At 37.6% G+C, this 26,260-nt stretch overlaps 1 protein-coding gene across 4 annotated transcripts in view; it reads left to right on the forward strand.

Moving 5' to 3' along the window:
* The first annotated feature begins 552 nt into the window (after positions 1–552).
* The window catches only part of A1CF (APOBEC1 complementation factor), a 74,202-nt gene continuing 48,494 nt past the window's right edge, over positions 553–26,260 (forward strand). For 2 of the 4 annotated variants that reach the window (XM_004285348.4, XM_004285349.3), the window contains exons 1-2: positions 553–652; positions 26,049–26,192. In XM_004285348.4, the coding sequence (XP_004285396.1) occupies positions 26,094–26,192 (99 nt within the window). In that variant the 5' untranslated portion in view covers positions 553–652; positions 26,049–26,093. Of the gene's footprint in view, positions 653–24,006; positions 24,068–26,048; positions 26,193–26,260 lie in introns of all 4 variants that reach the window. The other 2 variants (XM_049696581.1, XM_049696582.1) reach the window with 2 other exon arrangements.

The raw sequence follows: 26,260 nt of genomic DNA on the forward strand, positions 1-26,260 counted from the left end.
ATTATGACGGCTCCCTCTTAAAATCTGAATGAGCAGCCTGTATAAAAAGAAGCATGCTTTCCCCAACCTGATCTGACCCTATTTATGGTTATATAAATGCTTTTTGTATTTTATTTTGGTAAGCCTGCCTTTATCTACATACTTGACCTAAAACTCCACACTTTATTCCATGTAATACACTGACATAGGAAGTGTGGAGGGAAAAAAAAAAGGAAACGTTCTCCTAAATTACCATAGGGTTAATATCATTTTGGCATAGCAGAAAACAAGGGAGCCAATATAAAGAAAAGCTTAGTTACCCAAATTGCAGTGAGTTCTACTTTTTAAAATATATATCACCTAAAACGGCATCAAGATAATATTCACATTAATGATTCTTAATGCAAAATTCATTTTAATATGGTAAACAAATGACAACAGTAGTTTTGTAGATTCTGCTTGGGTTGTAGTGACCCAATTATCTGGTCAAAGGGCTGCATGGATGCAAGAGACAGGGTGAGTTAAAGTTTAACTCCCAGGAATTGTAAACCAAACCTAAAGCCACTGAACCTTTGGAGTTTGATATGATGATTAGAGCATACCCAGAGTGACACGTTGAATTCGCCATAATCAAGGAAACCTTTTCCGGGTGGGGATCTCTGAAATCACTCAGGTATTGTCCATGTGTTTTGCCTTTTCTATTTCAACTGTGTGAAACTGTGCGGTGTGGATCAGTGGGAATGCAGTGAAAACAGTTTTTACCCTCTTCCACTATAGAGCTGAATTCAGAGACTTTTCTAGTCTGTTTTTATACTAATGAAGCCACCTGAAAACAAAAGAAAATTAGAATGATCGTATAATGTCAAAATGAGACGGCAGCTGTTTTTGCTCCTTGATTTAATCAATTTCTGAGGGTTAAAAAAATGTAGATTTATCACTTTGGGTATAAGAGTAAGGCTAACGTTTCTGAGAAATGTATTTAGCAATAGCCGGACAGCTGGGAGAGCTGTGGTTGACTCACTGTCCTGGTCCTCAGATCCCAGGAAGCGTAAAAGTATAATTAAGAAGAGAAATAGTATTAACATCACTGACAGATTCTGAGTTCTCTGTATAGGTCATAATTCCTACCATACTTTAGACTTCACATATTCAATTATCTTCTTTCCTCTCCTCCTTTATCCTGCACCACCACCGAAAACACACACACACACACACACACACACACACACACACACACACACACACAGAGTCATGAACAATGATTGGTTTGAGTATATTAAATCTCAACCTTGAGATGGCTAATTATTAGATCTTTTCCTTTCAGGATGGTTTGGGCAACTGTGCTGCGGTGGATATATTTCACATGATCATTTTGTTCACTCCAACAAGATGATTCACAATCAGACTATAATGGTATTTTACCTAAAAAAAAGAAATCAATCAGGGCACTTACCAGGAATATCCCATTCCTCCCAGAAATCTCTTAAATACTCTGATTGTGATAGTTTTGTTCTATGATTACCAAAGTAAGTTCCAAGGAGAATGGGTTCCCAAACAAGTTTCTTTACCACGGGACTTCTTAGATGTGTATTGTCTATCTCCAAGAAGATGACTAACACACCATCATTTGTGCATTATGCAGGATTAGTGTTCTGCAAAACGTGCGTTGGCAAATTTAACTCTAGTTGTATACAGTTTAAGATCATCAAAGATGTGGCGGTCTGGTCTGAAACCTTCTTTTTTATTAATATGTGCTGAGATGCATACAGTAGGAGCATAATAGGTCTGGAAACAAAAGTGAAATCACTAACTTGTCAAAGCACTGAGGCCTTCCCCTGCTAAACACAGGTAATAGACAATGACTTACAGGTTCATTTTTAAGGGCAATATTTTCTGGAATAGTATTGATACTGCCCATTTGAGACAGTTCTCATATTTTACTATTTATAAATGCAATTTATTATTTATCAAGTGTAAGGGAAGGAGAAAGATAGTTGTCAAGAAAAAAGAAATTAGTTGTTATGGGCAAACATAAAATGACATAGTGGATATGAAAACACTGAATATTTGGTTATTATTTCCAATTGGGCTAATACCAAGTTGCTTTTGTGTCTTTTCAAATATAGCATTTCCTACACTGTATTCAGTGGACATTAATATATGTGGCTCAGAAAGAGGAATTCTATTGTCCAGTAAGTTGAGGAAATGGTGGTTGGACAAGTTAAAGCAGGTCTTATTACTACATGAGTATTTTGAATAATAATAATAACAGACGTTTATGACGCATATTGCCAAGTGCACTTCTAAGCGCTTTCCATGCGTTTATCTCAAGTTATTCTTAGAAGAGTCATATAAGGTAGATACTATCATAACATTTTTCAAAACAAGAAAGCTGAGGCACAAGTAAGTTACCTAATGGGCTGAACATCACCCAGTTAGGAGGTGGCGGAGCCAAGTTCCCCAGCCAAGTGGTCTGACTCCAGAGCCCAAGCATAGAACCATGAGACCGTCCTCACAATGACTGGAGGTTTACTCTGTGTGTAAATACATTCATTCATCTTGAATACCTAGGAGAGCAGGCAATGTTCTGTTTCCTAAGCTTAATTTACAACAGAACATCTCCTTTCAGTAACATTTATTAACAACTCTCAGAAATGGTATTCCTCAGACTACAGATTAAGACAGAACAAATCATTTTTATAGCCCGTGTCCAGCCTTCATAACAACCAGAATTGACTGAAACCATCACTATTGAAATCATCACGATTGAAAACCTCTTAGGTACCTGAGAGTCTAACCATCTTTCGTCAGACAGGACCATGCCTATCTTAGAGACCTTCCAAATTAATTATAGACAGAACACTGGACTTTTCTCATGACAGAGCTGGGTTGGACTGCTTGTTACAAACTCCCTAGGTTTATGACCCTGGGCATGATATTCAGCTTCCCTAAATCTCGGATTCCTCAAAGGTAAAATGGGGGCAAAATCTGTCCTGCAGAATTTAGTAAAGATTAAATGAGATGATAAAGCAAAATAGTTAAGCACAGTCCCTGGTACACAGGAGGAATTCAGCAAAACTCTCTTCCCTTTCCGTTTCCCTGTTGGTAAAGACCTCCAGAAAAGTCTCCTAAAACTTTCCAAACTTACCTATTAGCTCCTCTTTGTCAAAACAATGCTACTATCATTTAAATAAAAAGCTGTATGTAAACAATGAAGTTTTTTGATGAGTCACAAAGTGAAACCCCATTCCATTTATTCAGAAAATAAGACAACTTATCATTCTCTTTTATTCTAAAAAAAAGAATTTTTTCACTGAAACCCACAGGACACCCTGTCACAGTGTGTGTTCATTTCATCACACAGCCAGTTGATATTAAAAATCTGTTTCAATAACTATCTTTTAAAATACTGTCATCCTACAGAAACCTAGGCAGTATGGGTAGTACGCTGGGTACTATTGCACAATGGTTTTCATTACCTTATGTGTCTCTAAATGACTCAATAAGTTCAAACAAGATGGTATTGATCCACAGAGGATAAACACCATTTTATCTTATTCATGGAAACAGTAACCAGGCTCTTCTAAAGTGCAGTCGTAACAGTCCAAACTCCCCCAGGGAAAGCATCTAGAAAAGGAGCAGCACGACTACAGTGACATTCTGTATTAGAAATCTAAATCCCATCTGCTCCTTGGCCTGATAAAGTAAAATCCAGGCAGTAATTAACAAATATTTACTGCTGATTCGATCAGAAAAGCTGGTTTATCTCTTTATTCCATCAAACCTAACCCAACTAGGTTATCAGCATTAAGAACTATTTCAAATTTTTATTTTAATAAATTAGAATTTTGTGATGAATATTTTTGATGGATCCAAATGAAAAATTAAAATATTTCTCTTTGTAAAAATAGTTGTCTTGGGCTTCCCTGGTGGCGCAGTGGTTGAGAGTCCGCCTGCCGATGCAGGGGACACGGGTTCATGCCCTGGTCCGGGAAGTTCCTACAGGCCGCGGAGCGGCTGGGCCCGTGAGCCATGGCCGCTGAGCCTGCGCGTCCGGAGCCTGTGCTCCGCAACGGGAGAGGCCACAGCAGTGAGAGGCCTGCGTACCGCAAAAAAAAAAAAAAAAAAAAAGTTGTCTTGACTAAAATATACTGGTATCTTAAGCTCTCAGATTTGATTTTCTCTTAAAGATATACACTAAGCTAGTTTTTTCCTTATTCGGATATATACGTGGAACTTTATATATGTAGGTATTACTGATCATACAGAAAACAGTTTCCAGATTTGCTTATTCCAATAGGACTCAGTTCGTGCTAATATTAACAGGAAAGTAATAATAAGGATTAGGATAACTCTCTCTAGTTTGCAAGGTTATGTACAGGGTTCTGCCCCAGTCAGTAATATGGCTAAAGAGAATTAGCATATGACAATTTGGCCAGACAGAATGACTAAGCAAGCAAACCGGTTTGCAATTCTATCAAAATGCCTCCTTCAAGGACATAGCAATGTCTTCTCTTCCTCTAGCAGTTAAAAAATGACCATTGTTTTGGGATGCCCAGTGGACTTAACACTAGATTTACATAGCAAAATTAACTACCATGATACCTTATTTCTATAGAATATTCTAGTTTACAAAGCATTTTATACAGAAGAATTTAGGTTTCTTTAATGCCAAAGTTCTTCATAGTCAATTTAGTAATCCTAGTTTCTTCAAGGTAATTGTCATTATTCATCACTGAACGATGCTCTCACCTAGAGTTTATAAGCTTAGCTCCATGTATGTAGCAATAGTGCAGACTACGTAGGGAGCCTTCAACTACTGTCCTGGGCGTTAACTGATTTGTTGATGAATTAAGAGGTTTGATGAAACTGTGAGGAAAGGACATAAGGATCCAGATGGAAGCTGAGAGGAGAACAAGTCCCATGCAGGTCCCAGAAGAAAACAACCCTAAAAAGGTTTAAACCAGTGCAGATGCTGTAACTAAGATAGTGAAGGAAGCAAAGAAGGGAAGATTCTATAACATCTCCTAAAAAACTGACAGAGCACTGGCAGGGTATTAGGTATAAACGCAATTGATTTTCACTTCTATTAACCCATCTGTAGTATCCTTCTATCCAGCTCGTCTATTAGGTTTATATTTCGTGCTCAGCTGGGGCTCAGCTGGGGCCTTCTGCATGAATTGGCTTAGCCTAAAACCTGTGCTTACTTGCAGTGGACATCAAAAATCAGAATCTGATACCATGGAGGAGAAAACTCTGTTGGCACATACAAATGCCCCCCTTAGGAACCCTCTTTCCAATCCTCTTTCCTGAAGAGCCCTAACGCTGCCTCACAATTCAGGCATTTACTACCAGCCAATGGACACTCTATGATGATGATAACAATGATATTAATAATAGCTCTTATATCCTTATATAGCTCCTGCTATGCCAGACACACAGATTAACTCATTTAATCCTCTGGAATCTCCTGGAATCGGTACTGGTACAATTCCATTTTTCCTGTAAAGAGATGATATCTCAGAGACATGAAAAAAATTGCCCAAGATCACACAGTTAATCAGTGGTAGAAACAAGAGTGAACTCCAGGAGTCTGGCACATAGACCCTGCAAACAGAGTAGAAATGGAACACTGAGAAGCGCTGAGTCTTGGAGTTAAAAGGAAACATTGAGGTTCTTTGACAGAGAAAAAGCTATATGAGTGCCCCAAGGATAAAAGACACTTTTTATCAGGAGAAGAACCCATGTGCAGGACTCCACCCCTCAGGCAGGCCCTTTCCATTATACCACCTCCCACAGGACAGTATTTCTAATTCATCCTGATTCTCTATGCAAACTCTGAGACAGAGATTAATAGGACCTCCACGATTATGAGGAAATATTCCCTTCACTCTGAGTGCCACTCTCCCTGTTATGTTCAGATTCAGGGACTGACACAGTCCGAGACGCAGTTAAAGGAGACCTCTCTTGTGAACAGAGAGACTGCCAGGCCCAGGTCACAGAGGAAATATGCACAGGCACAGGCCAGGAACACAGTGGCGTCACCTCTGAAAATACAAAGTAATTGTCCTGAATGACTTGGCTGCCTTACACTCGAATTCTGTTAGTGTCTGAAAAGGACACAGCACCTCCTGCCTGGAGGACACACCCTTCTCCCCAGGGAAAGGATAATTGGGTTGCTAGGTCTCCGAATGCTAAGGGAATCCCATATTTAAACTGACCTAATTTGGAACTTTAAATTGAAACCCAGATGCACCCAAATAGCAGCTCCACCAGCCTCAATAGAGTTCTTCATTTAGGATAAAAAGAGTATGTTTCCAGAAGTTCCTTTTTAAAATACGAATTAGTTGGAATACAGAGTGGGAGTGATCAGGGCGCTTTGAGGTGTTGACATACAGGAACACTGTAGCCTAAAATCACTTAGCATATTCACTAGTCTCATAAAGCCTTATGGAAATGGTACTTAGGATAGGTAAGTTTTGATGGTGGGGAAGAGAAGACGTAGAGGAGAGATGGCCCAGGGTGAAAGTGTCATGGGTAACCAGTGGATAATAGAAGGTATTTGAATGGCAGGTGTTTGTCTGATTTTTGAGAAAGAATTTACTTATTAAATAATTTTGATTTATTATTAAAATCGTTTGAGCATCACACCAGGTACTAATTCCTCCACGTGTCTCTCTCATTTCATAACAGTTACTTAATACAACTGCATTACTTAAATTGGAATCAATCAGGGAATGCCATTATGTGGTCCCAGAGGGTAATAAAGATAAGAGAAAAAATTACAATGTCTAGAAACTCTTATTCTTATTTGCCTTTCAAAATAAGCCATAAGATCAAATATTTACTATAATAATAATAATTCAGTTTATTACTTCCAATAATTATAATTCAATATTTCAAAGTATTCCCCAAATTCCAATGAAACAAAGCTGATTCATGGTGCTGGAATGGCCAAGAGGGAGATGAATGCAATGTTAGAGCAGAAGGCTCTGGACCCACAATGCCTGGGCTCAAATCCTAGTTTCACCACTTACTAGCCATGTGACCTTCAGCAAGGTAACTTCTCTGTGCCTATTTCCTCTGCTGTAAAATCAAGGTTGCTTTGAGATTAGAGCAGAAGTTACACATGAAGATCTTAGAACAATACCAAGTAAGTGTGCAGAAACCTCAGCTATTGCAGCTGTAATTCTCATCTCATTTCTGTGTTGATTTCACAATGCTTTACTGGAGGAAAATGGTTAGACGAGAGAGAGGCTATGAGGTCAACATGTAGAAAGTGTATTTTAGCCTGGAAGTCAGTGGCTTAGAAATTAACTATCCCCATGACTGGCTTGCTGTGCAAATTGGGAACAATTTCTCCCCGACTCTGTTGCAGTTTTCCCAAGGCAGAGATGTTCTCTATCATAGGCAGGGCCTCCTAATTAAGTCAGTATAGAGTGATTTAAAGGAACCTGGGTAATTAGCAAGAGAAGCAGACTAGAAATCTGGTCTGAAATCACCCCAGAGTACAAACCTCTCAGGCTCTGTTATTTTCACTGTTATGATAAAAAAAAAAAAAAATCAAAGTATTCAAAGGCACAGTACTCTTTATTGAATAAAATAGCCACCTAATTGGGGACAGAAGGCGAAGAGGTAGAAGAGATAAAGAAAAACATTAGTGAGTGTCATGTACCAAGCTCCATGCTGTGCACTTATCCAATCTCTTTGAATCACTATAACAACCCTATAAGGCAGGCATCATTATCTCCAATTTTGAAATGAAGAAACTGGAAGCCAGTTATAAATAACTTAACCCAAGTTTGCAAAGTTCTTAAAGGATGGAACTCAATATTTGAACCTAAGTCAGTATGACTTCGTGATTCCATGGTTTTATGTTCATTATTGACTATGACACCCTTAGACTTGTGAACCAATAATGAAAAACACAGTGCAAAATATTGTGTATTCTAATATCCTGCGGTGAAACTAGAAAATTAGGAAAAAGAGGACAAAGTCTAGAGTAGTCAGAGGATAAAAAATGTCCATTCTGCTTAGCAAATACGTATGAAGTGCCAACTAACACGAGGCTAAGGGCTAAGGGCTAAGAAGATGAGTGTATGTCCTTGGTGAGTTTATGGCCCTCCCTCTCTTTATCCTACCTTCATTCCTCAATGAATGAATGAGGAATGAATGTAGGATGTTCTGTCCTCCTTTTTCTTTTCCATCTGTCTCGAAACTAATCTTTCTGCCTTTAAGATGCTCTCAACAAAACTCACGAGTTATCTTTCTAAAGTACACAGGGTCCTAGAATTCTTCCATGCTGTTCCCAGTGACTTCGTAATACAGTGCGAACACTCTATCATGCCAATATTGATTTAATTCTTGCCTACCTTACCAGCTTTATCTTCTGTCACTCTCGCTCCCTCCCTCGAGAAACCCCCTCCCAACTTGAATTCAACATGCTACTCATACTCAGCTTCTCAACCATCCATATTATTTTCACTTACACCTCTGTCCCCTAGAGTCCTTTTCTTCTCCCTTCTCCTAACTCCTAGTCATCCTTCAAACTGGCCTGAGTAGAGGGAATGTATACACTGGAAATTAATATGAAGTACAACATTGGAGAAGTTTGGTAATAAGATAGAAAAATTGACATTAGTTCATAGAGTTATATGAGGCCATTGGAATTCTTTTAGTTGAAGAGTAATATAAAATGGATATTTAAGAAAATCAACCAGTGTTGTACAGATGACATTAGAGTTAGAAAAGACTAGAGGCTGAATTACAGCGATGATCTAAGTATTAAATGATGGCTGCAGAGATGATAATCAATGGCAGTGGGAATTCAAAAGAAAGCAAAGTATCAGAACTCGGTGGCTGACTAGAAATAAGGAGGCAAGGATTTAATAAGGGCAGTTTATACCAACACATGTAAGTTAGCATAAAATCAGAATTTATATAATCTTTTCTTTTCACTGTGATTGAAATGTATTATTTTGTTTATATATACATTTGAGCTGATTTTATTTTTGCAACCGAAAAATACTGCATTGACACAATTTAATCATTGACATACACTAGGATCTTTTCTTTCATCTTCAAATGTTCTGTCTAGCTGACTCTTGTCCTTGAAGCAAATTGTCCAATTTTGAGATGTAGAACTATAAATCTAAGTAGTTGTATGTGTGGTCAGACTGCTGGGAATTTGTATGAGTAAATTTAATAGATGTTTCAGGAGGTACAGACTGTTTTTCTTGCCTCCTCCCTTTATTTTCTGACACTGAGTCTTGGAAGTTTCTGGCTTTTCAGTGGAAAAAAATACTGAATCGTGGAAACAAACACTTCAAATTATTCATTCATCAAGCTTCGCACAATCTGGTCTTTAATCTTTCACTTTTTCTAAGCGCATCAGGTTGGGAGCAGCCATATGGTTGTAACGCTGGGAGGGCTGGGGAAGACTAGATGTGAGACCAGGGCAGAATTGGGGGTTGTTGACAAAGAGCAGGGAGAAGAGGATCTGGATTTCTTTCAGAAGCCTGAATCTTTGGAGGGCAGTCTACGATCGGGGATGAGGGATGGATGCTGCAATTGGTCAGCCTGGGTTTGACTAGCTAAGTAGAGGGCATGAAAAACACATGGCCAGAGCCCTGTGCTACTCAGCCCGGTGAGATACAACTGTGGGCAAGTCAGAGCCCTGAAATTCTTACTACAGGAAACTGTCACCTGCCTCTCTGTGAGAATTACAATTGCAGGCAATTCATAAAACACCAAGGGACTTCCCTGGTGGTGCAGTGGTCAAGAAGCCTCCTGCCAGTGGAGGGGACACAGGTTCGTACCTGGTCCGGGAAGATCCCACATGCCGCGGAGCAACAGAGCCCATGCACCACGACTGCTGAGCCTGCGCTTCAGAGCCCGCGAGCACCAACTACTGAGCCCCCGGGCCACAACCACTGAAGCCTGCATGCCTACAGCCCATGCTGCGCAACAAGAGAAGTCACCGCAATGAGAAGCACGCGCACCGCAACGAAGAGTAGCCCCCGCTCGTCGCATCTAGAGAAAGCCTGTGTGTAGCAACGAAAACCCAACACAGCCAAAAAAAAAAAAAAAAAAAAAAAACAGTACATTTTTTAAAAAAAGAAAACACCGAGCAGAGCCATTTGCTACATCTCTTATCAAGGTATATCAGATGGCAAGTCACCCTTACTCAGTGACCTAGTTATAGAATATCCATATAATCTTTTTTTTTTTTTTTTAAGGGAAACCGTAAGGCTGTCCTTTATTGAAAGAGTCAGATTGCCTCAGGGCCATTGTACTACAGAGCTTTAGATCGTTGGCATTTGTAAGCTTCACTCCAGGATTGAATGTCTTCCATTAGTCAGTGATTGGCAGCCTTGGTGAACATTGAGTTTTCAACTTAATTTTTCCAAATTGGTCTGAGGAAACCAGATGCAGGAACTAAGTTCAAAAGGACAATCTCAACCAGAATAAAAAGAGACATGATAACACCAGACCTCACCAGCTCATCAGATCTCTGTAATCAGCCACACAAATAATTGGTCCCAGGACTATTGGATAAACATCTGCTTTTAAGCTGAAGGATATCTACATTGTATGCTGTGATTACCACCATACCAATTTGTAAGTCAACTTAGAAATTCAACATACATGCAAAGAAATTCTACTCTTCTCGTTAGGTTATGTGATTCTAGAATTTCTAAACTCTGCCAGTTTTCTTTCCCAGGGATCTTTAAGAAAGTCAGTCATGGGGTCAGAGTTGGGATTATTGAGAGAAGATAACACAATAGCCATCTGTACCCTGATCTTACATGTACTAGAACAATGACAACACCAAAACCATGTAGGTATACGTATTAGCCAGGGTTCTCCAGATAAACAGAACCAATATTCCAGTTGGAATCCTAACTGGCTAATACATATACCTACATGGTTTTAGTGTTGTCATTGTTCTCGTATCTGTAAGATACATATAAATCTATTTATCTATCAATAGATAAAGAGGTTTATTATAAGGAATTGGCTCGTCCGATTATGGAGGCTGACAAGTCCCAAGATCTGCAGTTGGCAATCTGGAGACCCAGGAGAGCCAACATGTAGTTCCTGTCTGAAAGCCAGAAGGCTTCCCAAGAAAAGCCAATGTTTCAGTTCAACTCTGAATGCAGGAAGAGACTGATGTCCTAGCTCAAGCACTCAGGCAGGGCAGAGTTCTCCCTCTCTTTTTTTTTTGTAATAAACTGGGTGTTCTCTCTTATTTAGCCTTTTTATTCTATTCAGACCTTCAGTTGATTAGGTGAGGCCCACCCACATTAGGAAGAGCAATCTGCTTTACTCAGTCTATCAATTCAAACATTCATATCATTCAGAAATACCCTCAAAGACACACCCAGAATAATGCTTGGCCAAATGTCTGGGCACTCTGTGACCCAGTCAAGTTGATACGTAAAATTAACCATCACAGTATAACCTTAAGGGAATAGAAAGCACCTCACGTTGTCTGGTCTTAAGGATGTCCATTCCTTCTCCATTACCCCCTCCTTCATCCAACACATGCACAGTTCCCATCTGCTGTTAAAATTTTCCAAAATCTTTTTTGGATTAAAAAAACTGCTATTCGTCTCTCAATATTCAATGTTGTCAAGTACAGGTCACTTATGAGGATCCCTGGTTCAGAGTTTCTGATATTCTTATCCAAGTTGAGCAGAAGCTGGAGGATTTGTAAGGGAGTGGTGGTGTCAGAACCAGCTACAAAAGAAAACTTCTTGTGTGATGTTGTGCTGTCAACACTGGCCACCAGGAGTTTATTCACCCTTATGTATATATACACATTCATAGCCACACGTGTGCTTGTGCATTCCTACATATGTACAACCACACACAACCTGATGGTGCAGGCATAAATTCATCTCAGCCAGGGAGAGTGTGAAAATAAGGATGGGGACTCTAGGCACATGGAAAATGGGAAACAAGAACAAAGGAACCTAAGAAGTAAGAAGTTAACTGGTGTATCTGGGAGACCTGACGGGCTTGAGCGCAGAATAGCTCTAGACTTGGATTGAGAGATAGTCAGAAAAGTAGAGTTAGGACCAGATCATGGTGGATACTGGATGTCAGGCTAAGGGGTTGGACTGTTTTTTTATAGTTAATTATGAGACCAATGAAGATTATTAGAAGGGACATTTTAGGGAGACTGATCTCGCAGGGGTAGGCAGTAACTAGGGGTAGTAAGCAGTGAAGTTTCATTCTACTTTGACTGAGTTAAGTCTAGTAATGGAAGAGAGGGTGGACGATGAGGATAGGAGTAAGAAGAGCAACAAGTAAGGATACATATGTACAGGAGCAGGAAAATGTCAAGATCCAGACTTCATGAGGAGCCTGTGCTGGAGGTTGTTCTGGATAAAGAGGCTATAAGGACCTCAGCTGTAGGTATTCATGGATCTGCTAAGGTGCTTCACTGTTAACTTGACTCAACTACTTCCTACATCTGCTCCTCTCTCTTCTAAAAGCCATCCTTACTTTCTACTCTCTATCCTTTCTCCACCTCACAGCTTTTGCTTCCTCTCCATATATAGAGCCACGACATAGAGTTTCATGCATACAGTGGTAATATGAATACCTTACCGGTTGGTCCTCATGGAAATGGAGTTGAATATGAATCACTTAGGCAAGAATCTAGGAAGAATGTGATTTTTTTTGGTATTTCAAGGGCATTATTTGTAAATACTGGCAATTATGAAAACATTTATTCATTAAGTGATGAAAAGTAGACAGGACAATTATTAGAGACAATTTTGAATTATTCTTTCTCCTGTAATCTAGTCTCTTTCTTTTATAGACTTTTTCTTTTTTTTAGTAATTTTTTAAGATGTGTCTGTCCCAACTATTTGGCAGGAGGAATAAATTACTCTCCATATTTCATTTGGTTTGACATTTAACATGCATAGACTGATTTTTAACATGCATAGGTTCAGAAGTTCTAACCTCAGCTGCGTATTATCACCTGAGGAGGTTTTAAACCATACAATTTCCTGGGCTCCACTCCAGACCAGTTGAATGAGAATCCCTCTAGGGGTGGTAAGGGTGATGCCCAAGTATGGGTGATTATAACATGAAGCCAGGTAGGGAGTCTGTTCTTTCTCCATAGTTTCTGCTAAAATTTAGAAACACCTGCAGTTAAATCTTGAAGTCCTATTTTGACAAGACATGCATAGGTTAATACTTCCTCTCCTGTCTTTCCTTGTGTAATTTATAGTTTCAAGCTAAATTCCAGGGATTTAAAGGCTCTTTGTTGATATTTAAAGGGCATTTGAAGCAAATAAATGGTGAAATCTCTTTTGAAGCCAATAAAATACACCTCTGTAATATCTACTTAATGAGAATATGTTAAAGAGCAGGAGGTGTTCCACTGGACCATAAATTATGCATTTTTAAACAGATTTTCTAAATGAAAATAAAAACTTCTGACCACTTGAAATCACTTTTTTCTCAAACAAAACAAGAAGGATTTCCAGATGTCAGGATTGTTTTGCAGTAATGATGATCTGTGGACCAGATGAATGTGCTTAACTTTCCCAAGAGTTTGGGTAACTTTTTCTTTTCAAAAGAGATTGTGTGTGACTCCTGATTTTTACTTATTTTTTTAAAAATGTTGGGAAGACATGTCTTCTCATCCCCTGAATGTTCATAATGCCCTGATTTAGTACAGGTGCAATTACATACACATGTATATACACAAAGAAATGTATAAATATTGCAATCCAATCATTTGTCTATTATACCTCTGCTTGTTCTTTTTCTCTGATAAATTCTAAGTTGGTAGCCCCAATAGTATTTTCTTCTCTGGTATAGTTTTATTTTTGTCTATAGATATTTTTACTGTGGTACAATTTCCCCAGTATCTTAGGATGTGCTGTTTTAAGTTACTCTATTTAGGACTTGGAATGACTCCAAGTAAGATGGTATATGGAGTTAAACATCAACAAACAGTAATCAAAATATCAGCTTTTTACATCTTTGAAAAAATAGCATTTAGAAAGTTTGTCTGTCAGCATTGCTTCTCTACAACTGTTAATAACTTGTCTTAAAAACATGGTGTACCTTCCAGATAGAATCAGCAACTTCTTTACCCAGGGGTGTCACCAAAGGAGCAGGAAAGAGAACAAAGTACAGGATTAAAGAATGGAAGGGAGTAAGAAACAGGTAGACAGCTACTTAGAGACAGGTAGACAGCTACTTAGATTCAAATCACGGTTGTGCCACTTATTACCTAAGTAACCTTGGGCTCATTAACTTCTCTAACTTGGTTTATTACCTATATCAGAGGAATGAAAATACCCTCCCCATTAAGTTTTTATAAGGATTAAATGAATTACATTTTAAGTTTTTAGAACATAGTCAATAGTATTCGTTCAGTTAATGTCAGCTATGTTTATTGTTCGTATTATTTGAAATCTGTTCTAATATTGCCCCATAATAGGCAAAACCAAGTATCTTGGTTTTCCTTTGTTTTTTCTGACCACTAAATGACCATATTTAAATAAGTTTATAAACTATTTTTTTCTGTGAATTTACTGCTCATGTCCTTTGCTCTTTGTCCACTGACCTCTGAGCCCCTTTACTATTGATTTTAAAGTACTCTTTGTATAGTGCAGATATTAATTCTCTGTATATTATGTAAGTAGCAATCATTTTCTTCTAGTCTGTGGCTTCCTTTTAACTTTATGTTGTCATTACAGATATTTGTAATTTTTATGTAGTCACATCTGTTAGTCTTTTCAATCCTGGCTTTTGGTGTGCTTGGTTAGGAAGACTTTCTGCATTACAAGATTATAAAAATGTCCTCCCATATTTTCTTCTAGCAGTTATACAATGTTGTTGAAAGGTTATTTCTTTAAGTCACTTAGGAGTTTGGTATGTGTTGTGAGATGGTATGCCAACTTTATGTTTCTTCTCAAATTGTCTATGATCTCCCTATGATCGCACCTATTGGCAGTTCCGATATAAACACAACTATGGGTCTAGACTTTTTACCATTCCATTAATCTATTTGTCTATTCCTGTGCCTATTGTATTTATTTTTATTGAAGTATAATTCATCTACAACACTATGTTAATTCCATGTACACAACATAGTAATTCCCTCTTTCTATATATTACCAAATGATCACCATTGCCTGTTTTAATTTTAACTTTTGATTAGGCTAGTTCCAAATAACTCTATACTTTCAATGCATGTTGTGATATGTATTGCCGTTTTTCCTGCCAGATGAACTTTAGAACCAGTTTGTCAAATTTCAAAATAATTTAATTGGAAATTAAATTGGTATTGCACTAGATTAATAATTTTGGGAGAATTAATCTTTATAATAATAAGACCTCTATTTACCCAGGCTTTTAGATCCTGCAGTAGAATTTTATCATTTTCTTCATATAGATTTTGGATATTTCACATTGTTTGTTATTTTATATATTTTGTTTATATTGTTCAGATTCTCATTTCATTTTTTTCTGCTTAAATACGGAACCTTTTTATAACTGTCCTCGTAGTATTCTTTTATTAGTTCTAATAGTTTTATATAGTTGATTTACTTCTTTTGACTGAGAATGAATGATTGCAGTGTTTCACTATTTAGTGTGATGTTTGCTACATGTCTCTGACAGATACTGTATCAATTTAAGAATTACTATTCTATTACTAACTTACTAAGAGTTTCTTTTTTTAAACCACTAGTGGGTGTTGAATTTACATTTACTGGGATGATGATGTGTTTTTCTTCTTCATCAATGAAGTGAATTAAACTAATAGAATCCCTGATGTTGAATAATCTTTGTAGTCTTGTAGTAAACCCATCGTGTTTATTGTATATTTGTCTTTTGATATTTTGCTGTATGCAGTTCATATCTATATTTGTGATACTGATCTATAGTCTTCTGTTTTGTGATATATTTGTCTGGCTTTGTATCAGAGATATGCTAACTTTGTCAATAATTTCATAAGTTTTCTGTTATTATTCTATGCTTCAAAAGCTTTCTATAATAAAAAATATATTTCTTAAATGAGTCTGTAAAACTCATTTAAGAAAACTTAAAGTTTATAAAACTTGCCTAATAAAGCCATTTGGACCATGTGTTATTTGGGAGGAATACAATGAATTTTTTCAATACAGTTTACAGTTATTGGTATATGCAAATTTTTGACTTACCCTTGAAGCAATTTTGAAAATTCACAGTTTTCTAGGTAATTGGTTACTGCATCTAATTTTTCAATTTATTGATAAAAACACAGTCTTTAAAAGTCTCTTGATCTGTGGTTATATTCATTTTCCCTTTGTTTTTAAAATAGGTTTTCTTCTTTTTACCTTGTCAAGATTGCCAGAGGTGTGCTAATTTACCCATCTCTTCAATCAGCTCTTACATGTATTTATCAAGTCTACAGATTTTTGTGTTTTATTAATTTACTTTTATCTTTAATTCCTTCTGATTTCTTTTAGTCTCTTTTCCTTTTTCCTAGCCTCCTTAGTCAAATGATTATCGCTTATTAGAAAAATGCTGAAGAGAAACAGTTTCCTAAGAATTTAATCTTGACCACATCTCATAGTTTTTGATGACTTGCTTACACTGACATTCATTTGTTAATATAATTTAACTTTTAAAAATTAGAGTAAGAGCTGCATATTATAGACAGCTAAAACTAGCAAGAATGATAAAAATAATTTTTTAATGCACAAAGAAGATAGAACGAGTTAGCCTTTTATAATCACTCTGATGAATATAAAACTTAACACAAATGAAATCAGACTATACATTGTTTTGTAATCTGCCTTTTTTTACTTGATTACATTTTACAAATATCTGCTTAAATAACATGTTCTACTAGAACATCAGTTTTATTAGCTGTACAGTACCACTGCTTATTAATATATTTCATCATTGGATATTTAGATTGTGTCTAATTTTTATTACAAAATTAACATGCTCTATGAGACACCACACACACACACACACACACACACACAGAGGACTTTAAAGATTTTTCCTACTGAGAAACGAAAACAAATGAAATAACTGGATTATTAAAACAATATGAAAGAAATCAAGATAATACATTCAAAACTGCACTTTTCTTCACCCCGGACAGTTTCTAGAAAGGAGAATAACCACTCAGAGAGCCACAGATGGTGGTTAAAAAGTCAACCAAAGCAGCAGATAAGGAAAAAAGAAGGAATGTTTACTGAGTATATTCTGTATGTCAAGCACTTTGTTAGATGCTCTCATATCCATTATCTGATTTATTTAATCCTTTGTTTAGAAAAAAAAAAAGGAAAGAAAAACATTTAAGTATCCTATTATTGTGTTCCTATTCTTTTCTTAAAATAGGAAACAGTGTCTCAGAATAGTGAAAATCATGGTGGTAGAACTGAAATTTAAATGCAAGCTTGTCCTTCTCTAAAAATGTGAAACCTACTCTAGAAAGAGGATTTTGTCAATAATTACCAGTAAAATTAATATATCTACTATGAAAAACTTTATTTTTCTTTATTTTAAGGCTTGTCTAAGCTCAAATTGACCAGGCCCAACTTAATGCATGATTCGTTACTAATGCCTGAATAACATAGAAGGGATTCTGGTTAATTTGATTTTTTTGCTGATATCCATTGCTTTTTAAAAATTAAGATGCCACATATTAAGACTTTGTGAGATGTTTTTATGGTTACGCTTTGGAATTTTATGGATGCATATTCTCTATTAATTTTGCTATGGTTCATGATTCATGGCCAAATAAACAGCTATAACATTAATTCACTTCCAAAATGATCTTAAGACTGATTGTAAACATTTTTCCAAAGAGAATATTAGAGCTAATTTACATTTTTTATCAAGTAACACAAAGTAATTTTTACTTAGCCTCATTAGGCAAATGTGTAAACTTTGGTCATAAATCCTTCACAAACCATTTCGACACAATTTGGAACTCCTTCGGTGTAAAATTCCCAGGAGATACTAGAAGGCTGAAATTCATGATAAAATCACTTGTACAACTTGCATGTTGCTTTAAGAGTTATGTCCAGCCTACATCATGCAACATCCGTATACAATAAGACACTGGGGAAAGACTGGATTGGGTTTGGAGAGGTCCCAAAGGCAAGTGAAGCTACCATCAATTTGAAATGCACCCGGCACATTGCTAGTACAGGCCCTCCGCAATCACAAAGGACACCTCTCCTCTGTTTACCAAGTCAGAAATAGGCTTACTTCCCATTCAATTTCCTTATCGGTCCTCTTTGGAAAAAAACCAAATAAGATAGAAATGATAATATTAACAAAACTACTCCATTTCCTAACTCTAAATTGTTAGTACAATGGCTGGCATTGTATGCCTGTAATATATTAAACATTTTAAGATATTAAACATTTATTGACCTTTTTGTTAAAGTTAAGGATAATTACTTCATTTAGTTTTTTACCAAGAAACCTTCTAACTTTAGTTCTCTGCCTTTATCCTTCATCTCCTTTTTGTTCTTCTCTGCCTATCATTCACAGCTACCATTTCAGCTTTTGCTTTTCTAAGTCAGCCTTTCTTCACTCTTTAAGTGTGCTTTTCCATCGTGCACTTCTCTTACCTTTGTCTCACGTCTTGCCCAATTTACTATTTTGAGAGACTTTAAAAGCAAACAAACAAAAAACTTGTTTTCCACTTTCTCTGTTTCCCTAGCTGCCAACTTATGTTCCACCAGGGCATTAAGATCTTCCCACTTTGCCATAACTTCAGGCAAACCTAGAAAACAAATATCACCCAAAATTCTCTCATATTATCATATTTTTCCTTCCACAACTTGCTTCTCTATGGGAGCCCAATTTTTATGTATGCTTTTCTTCTTTATAGATTAGGGTTATAATTTAAGAGCAGCATACAGTATCTTCCTGACAGCTCTAGATTTGGAAAAGTCATAATCTACCACCCTACCTGCTGCTCTCCTCCAGCTTCCTTCTTATTTTGTTCCCTGCCACCTTCCCTGAGCCGGGACACACTGGCACTGGAGGACATCAGGGTCAAGGGTCAGGAACAGCAGCTCTGATCTTGCCCAACAGTGAACTCTGGAAATTGCTACTGATCAGTATTAGCCAAGTGATGAGGTGAGCAGTTCACTCCAATCCACCTGAGACTTAAGGAAGGCAGAAATCTTGAACCCCCAATAACTTCTAGGTTCTTTTAATCTTCATCAAATAGGCACTAACATTGCAAATACTAAACCAGAAAGGCATTGAGAAGAAAAGTGAATCCAAACATCGACTATTTTTGAATCACTTTGCACTCACAATTTTAGTCTTACCCTCCCAAATACAATGACACATTCAAAAATGCAGAGAAACCATGCAAATCAATTTCTCACACAGAGCAAATTCATTCTAGGATAGAACTTTCAGGAAGCGACTGGAACAAGCATAATAATAAGTGTTAGGAAATTAGCTGCAGACTAATTTTACTTCTGATCCAGTGCAAGTCACTATCATTTATAAAATGTGGATCCAAAATCTCTGGTTTGTTCCATAAGTATTTACTGAGCACTTAGCATAATGTCAGGCTAAAACTCTTGGGTAAAGATGAGTACAACATAGTCCGTACATGCAGGACATTCACAGTTTAGTTAGGTAATAACTAAACTATAATAATTATAGTACCATCTGCAACAACCGAGGGATGTACAAGCTTTCTTGAGAGCATTAAGGAAGTGGCACCTAACATTACCCCTAAATAGGATCAAAGGAAGCATCACAGAGCAGATAATATTTCAATCAAGTCTGGCAGGATCAACAGGGTCAATGTAGTGAGACCAATGTGAGAAGAGAATGGTAGGTAAGAGAAGGGAAGAGAAGAGGAGGAAAGGGCATTTGAAGCAGAGAGCCCAGAAGTATAAGAAAACACGGGACTTCCCAGTGGCAGGGTATGTGAATGACACTGGAAGGGGAGTCTGGGAGCTAGTCCTGAAGAGATGAGGTATCATGCTAAGAACTTGAGACTTTATCCTTCCAGCAAGTGGTTTTGCAATTCTACCCCTTGGAATTAGAGATTAATTAGAATAATAATAATTAAATAGTAAAACAGCTAACACTTCCTGGGCAGTTAGTAATCGTCAGGATCCACTTTAAGTAAGAATACATTCAAAATACTTAATCCTTAAAAACAACCCTATGAAATAGGAACTAATATTATCCTAAATTTTAAATGATAGGAAACTGAGACTCAGTTTCCACTGAATGGAAGCAGAGGAACAAAAGAGGGGAGCATTTTTATACAGCAGGTTTGGTGGCGAGTACACATTTGAACAAAGTATTACTTTGCTGAGAAAAAAGAGGATGGGAGACACTGAGGGCAGATTAGTGGAAGCTGGCAGAGCTGGAAGAGACCTCTCATTTTTTGCATTATTAGCTCCTCCCTCACTCATTTTCAGAATGAATAAGGAAGGAGGAGAAGGGAAGGAAATTACACAAGGAAGTGCTGTCATGTCCAGCAGGTCCTTTCTACAATCTCTTTGCTATTCCTCCCCTCCAACATGAGTGATTAGCAGTAAGTCAGGTGGGAGTACTTGCTGTATGCTGGACCTAACTAAACACTTGACAAGTATGTTCTCATTTCATCTTCACAACAGCAATGTCACAGCCTGCCTGTTACCCCAATTCACAAATGAGCAAACTGATCCTGGGGGGAGAGGAGTCCATGATTCTTTCCTATAATATTGCCTGTATTCTTTCTCCATCCAACTTCCATTTCTTTGCCCCTTTCTTCCCTCATCCATTCTCATCTAGATAACCGTGCTCTTCCATGAACCTCTGGAATTTCTTACTGCACAATCTCTGAGAAGTTGGGGTGATTGCCTCTCCCTTTCTGCTTTTATATTTTACTTATCTATGCCTAACAATAGTCTAGCACTCACTACATTCCAGGAATTCGTCCAAAGCCCTTCCAACGTATTTACTCATGTAATACAATACCCCCAGAGAAATGTTACTGCTTCCTCAGTTAAAGATATTGAGTTACCAAGAGGTTAAGGAACTTTTCCAGGGCGCAGAGTAAGAGGCAGAATGAGGATTTGAACTCAGGAGGTCTAGCTCTAGGGTCCGCATCCCTATTCAGGCTTTATCTTCCTTGACTTAGCAGGTCTTGGCACACCTGACCACGCACTTGATCTCAAAATCCTTTCTTTTTTCTTGGCTTCCAATCCACCTCTCTCATTTGGTTTACCTCCTACCTACCCGGCTGCTTCATCTCATTCCCCTTTGCTGATTCCTCCTTGTCTCTCCAACTTCCAAAAGTTAGAGTACCCCAAAGTAGGACCTATTTTCTATACTCCGTCCCTACTGATTTCATCCAATTTCACAGCTTAATCATCATCTCTACACAGAGAGCTGCCAAATCGATATCTCCTGTCTGTAAATCTCCCATAACATCCTGACTCAGATATCTAACTGTGCACTGAATCTCTTCCCGTGGCTGCCTAATGGGCATCTCGAGATCAATGTGCCTCCACCTGAGCTCCTGCTCTTCTTCCACAGACTCGTTATTCCTCATCTCAGGAAACTGGCAACTCCATTCCTCTAGTTGCCCAGGCCAAGAAACGAAGTCAACCTCAACTCCTCGTTTTTCTCTCTCACGATGCATCCAACTCATCTGTAAAATCTATTCCAAGATTCGATCACTTTTCAGCACCCTCACTATCACCACTCTAATCCAAGCCACTATTCTCTCGTACCCGGATGTCACATGTTTCTAACTGGTCTCCCTGCTTCTCCCCTCGACCCCTCTAACCAGAGCAAGGCAAGTGAGGCACTGCCTCAAATGCAAAATGTAAGAGCCATCAAAAAACTCAGTAATTAAGACAAATGATTTTTTTTTTTTTTTTTTTTTTTTTTTTTTTTGCGGTACGCGGGCCTCTCACTGTTGCGGCCTCTCCCGTTGTGGAGCACAGGCTCCAGACGCGCAGGCTCAGAGGCCATGGCTCACAGGCGCAGCCGCTCTGCGGCATGTGGGATCCTCCCGGACCGGGGCACGAACCTGTGTCCCCTGCATCGGCAGGCGGACTCTCAACCACTGCGCCACCAGGGAAGCCCGACAAATGATATTTTAATGCAATTAAAAAAAATAAAAATCGATGGAAAAAAATCCATGATGAACAAAATGGCAAAATTTAAATAAAAACAGGATCAGAGTGATTGCCTGACCTCCCTTGCCTCACCTTAGCCCCAACGCTGCCTGACTCCCTTCAGTGTTTTCTCGATGGTTAGAGTGAGTCTGTTAAACATAAGTAAAATCTTCACATCTCAGGGCAAAAGCCAAGGTCCTTACCGTGACCTACAAGATCCTTCATGACCTGGTCCGCCATTATCTCCCTGACCCCAGTTCCCATTCTCTCATTCACTCAGCTCCATCCTCTCCACATAGGCCACTGTTTCATCGACAAGCTCCCACCTCAGGGCCCTCCAACTTCTTGGAATGCTCTCCCCCAAATACATCCCTCATTTCGCCCAGGTTCCTTTCCAAATTCACTGTATCAGGACCACACTATCTAAAATTCCATCCTCCTCCCAACACATATACTTCATATTGCTCTTCCATTATTTTTTTCTCCTCAGAAATTAACATAAGCACAGTGTATATTTTGCTCATTTATCTTGTTTACTGTCTCTCACAACCACTATAAAACTCCATGAGATTTTGCGGAGAGAGGGGTTTGTTTTGCTCTCTGATTCCCAGTGTCTCAAAAATTCTTGGATGATGGTGGGTACCCAGTAAACAAGTTTTGAATGAATAAGTAATACATGTTTATGAGTGCTTTCCTTTAGCTCCAATGGTCTTAATGCCTGCTATATATAGGTTTTGAATTCTATTGCCTCAATAAATTATACTGGGAACTACTCTTCAAAATGCAGTAGCTCAGATCTGAAGAATCTGCAAGGTGTTAAATTAGAAAATGTATTGCAAAACGTTTCTTTCAAATTTGACCAAATTTTTAAACAGAAGTTTGACTTGCTTAAGAAAATATTTATCTTGGATTCGAGTTCACTCCTTAGATTAAGTCAATGTTGAAAGAGGGGGTTGTTTTTGAGAAACAAACATTGAAGATCAAGTGTCTCTTAAGGCAAATTCTGAATTTTGTTTCTATGTCCTGATTTCCAATGACTTGATTCTATGTTGAGATATTATACAGATTTTCTCAATAATGTCAGAGTGAACCTATGTGTGATCAAAAGACCATTCTGATGTCAAAGTATTTTTAATCACCTTTATTAATAATTAACCAAAACTAAAGGCAGGTTTTACAAATAAAACTTGTCTCACCATGAATTCCTATCTCTTGATGGAGAAGATGAAGTTCAGCAAAGAGCAAACCTACAACTTGGCTAGAAGACAACAGACTTTGCCTTCCAACCTCTGTTAAGACATGCAAGACTAACCTCATCAGACCCCAGTCCATCCATGGCCTCACTGCTCTTACAGGTTAAATCCAGCACTGTGGGAGCATTTGAGAGTATCCTGATGAAAAGGCAATTTTAGTAACATTTGAGAAAAGTGCACGAGTTAGAACTAGTCTTAAAGGCTAGTTTTTCTTTGTAAATCTTCAAAATTCCTTTTTTTAATTTATATTTTTTATTGAAGTATAGTTGATTTATAACAGTGTTAGTTTCAGGTGTACATCACAGTGAAGTGATTCATATATATATATATATATACACACATACATACACACATATATATACATATATATATATATACAAAACTGAATATATATATTCTTATGCAGATTCTTTTCCCTTATAGGTTATTACAAAATACTGAGTATAGTTCCCTGTGCTATACAGTAGGTCCTTGCTTGTTATCTATTTTACATGTAATAATGTATATATGTTAATCCCGAACTCCTAATTCATCCCTCCCTCTTCTTTACCCTTTGGTAACCATAAGTTTGTTTCCTATGTCTGTGGGTCTATTGCTGTTTTGTATATAAGTTCATTTGCATCTTTTTTTTTTTTTAGATTCCACATATAAACAACATCATATTTGTCTTTCTCTGGCTGGCTTACTTCACTTAGTATGGTAATCTCTAGGTCCACCCATGCTGCTGCAAGTGGCACAAAACGCCTTTTGTAGTTTTATCTTTTAAGAGGATTGTATTGTTTCATAGAGATTTCTATGACTGTACTCACCAGCAGTTTAGGATTAAAAACTGAATATAGGTCTCATTTTATGCCTACCTTGTAGTATCCACAGAAAGAGTACTTACACTATAAATGTGTCACGAAAGCTACACGTCCAATCTGAATTGCTACATATATATATCAAACCACCATTATCAGAAAATACTTTCCAATTTGTCTTAGTCAAGATAAAAAGATTAAAACAAACAAACAAACAAAACACTGCCTTTTGCAAAGTAACAGACAATACAGACCGGTGTATTAACTGAGTTAGGCAGCTGTCCATAAAACACAATGCCCTAAAGCTGGGCAGGGAGTGAAGCTGCCATATAGACAGCACTAACTAAATACTTCTTTAGAGAATGAATGATTGAAAACTGAATTGATCTGGGTCAGAAGCAAGCAAGAATTATGAGAAAAGTCTAGGGCAAGAATGGCCATGCTTATATACAGAACATGAAATTGTTTTATCCCTGTAACAGCTAATGAATATTCTCGCTGGAATCTAGTTTTTTTTTTAAATTTGGTTTTCTAAATTATATTGAAAATATTACTTTCTAGATGATGCTTGTCTATTGTTTGGGAACTTTATTTTTAATTGAGTATAATTGCTTTACAATGTTGTGTTAGTTTCTGCTATATTATTCTATTACTTTCATAATAGAATACTTTGAAGTTGCATTTTACTCAGATTATCTCGGCTTCACTTTTGTCACCCAATTGTTTACCCATTCCTTGTATTATTAATGGTACCTTTACCCTGAACCTTTAAATGAAAATCAAAGTGGTATGGGAAATCCCAATGCATAGAACAGAAAAGTTCTTAAAGGGCCTATAGTGAAATACATTATATTTGCATGTGATTCAAATCAGTGTAAAAAGAGCTTCCTTTGTCTTGGTTGGCAGAGTACATCAAGCAGAGAGAAATCCCAGCACGGAACCTTCACTGAGTCACTCCCACTCTAATCCAGTGGGTCAATGCACTCCCCTCTGTACATGAGAGCCTCCAGGGGCTCGCACCATCATAGCCTGGGACCTTCACCATGGACAAGTCCTTGTGCTGGGAATCTGTGAATTTGAACAACCATCAGATTTGGAATGGGGTTCAAACCATGTTCCCTGATAGAAAGTATAGATAATGAAATGCTGAAGTTTCATATTCACATCTACATAGATCAACATGGACATATGTAAATTTTCCTAATTTCTTAGATTTTACAAAGGGCTTCATGTCCTTTTCTGAGTGGTCTATGTGATATACGATCCAGGTGTCAGTAAGCCCTTCCAACACCATTCAAAAGGATCCATTGTCCTTATTTTGTTAAAACCCATGTGATATTTTTATTACAGAGTAGTTTGCATGATGACTTCTGTACATCTGATACCAGCACACTCTGATCTAGAAATTTATCTTTGAAGAATAAGTAGATAAATGTCTCAGGTAACAGACAGAATAGATAAATGAAGCTAAAACTTTCAGGATCTTCATACCATATCCTCGTCAATTTGATTTAGTAACAGCGCTTTCTTCCCACATCTGCAAGGACCATTCCTCATACTTTTAATTGGCAAGAATGAATTTGTTTTTGAGCATTTGGTGACATTCTGAGATAATTGGACTGAGAACTACTGGTCTGCATTCTAAGTGGAAAAAGGACATTATTCAGTGTTGACTTCTAAATTTCAACTATAATTGAACATTTTTTAAAAAATTTTTTTAATGAGGATATTTAACTGCCCTGGTTTGTGGGTGTCTGTTAGTTGCTCTAACCTTAATGAGTAATTTATAGAGAATGTTTCCTAAAGATGTCCTTCATGAAAAGGACAAGTTTGGACTTGGTAATAGTAATTTACTTAATTTATCTTAAATTTGGTTTCAGTGAGCAACCCTAATTAACCTGATTTTTTGCTGATAATCACTCTCAATGGAATCAAATCACAAATCCGGGGATGGATTGAGCGGCACCCAGAAGGAAGCAGCCCTCCGCGCACTGGTCCAGCGCACAGGATATAGCTTGGTCCAGGTAGGAACTTCTTGTGCCATCTGCTGAAACTCACCACTGAATTCAGAGTGGTGGGAATATTAGCGATC

This window comes from Orcinus orca, chromosome 14 (assembly GCF_937001465.1).
Source record: "Orcinus orca chromosome 14, mOrcOrc1.1, whole genome shotgun sequence".
Taxonomy (NCBI): domain Eukaryota; kingdom Metazoa; phylum Chordata; class Mammalia; order Artiodactyla; family Delphinidae; genus Orcinus; species Orcinus orca.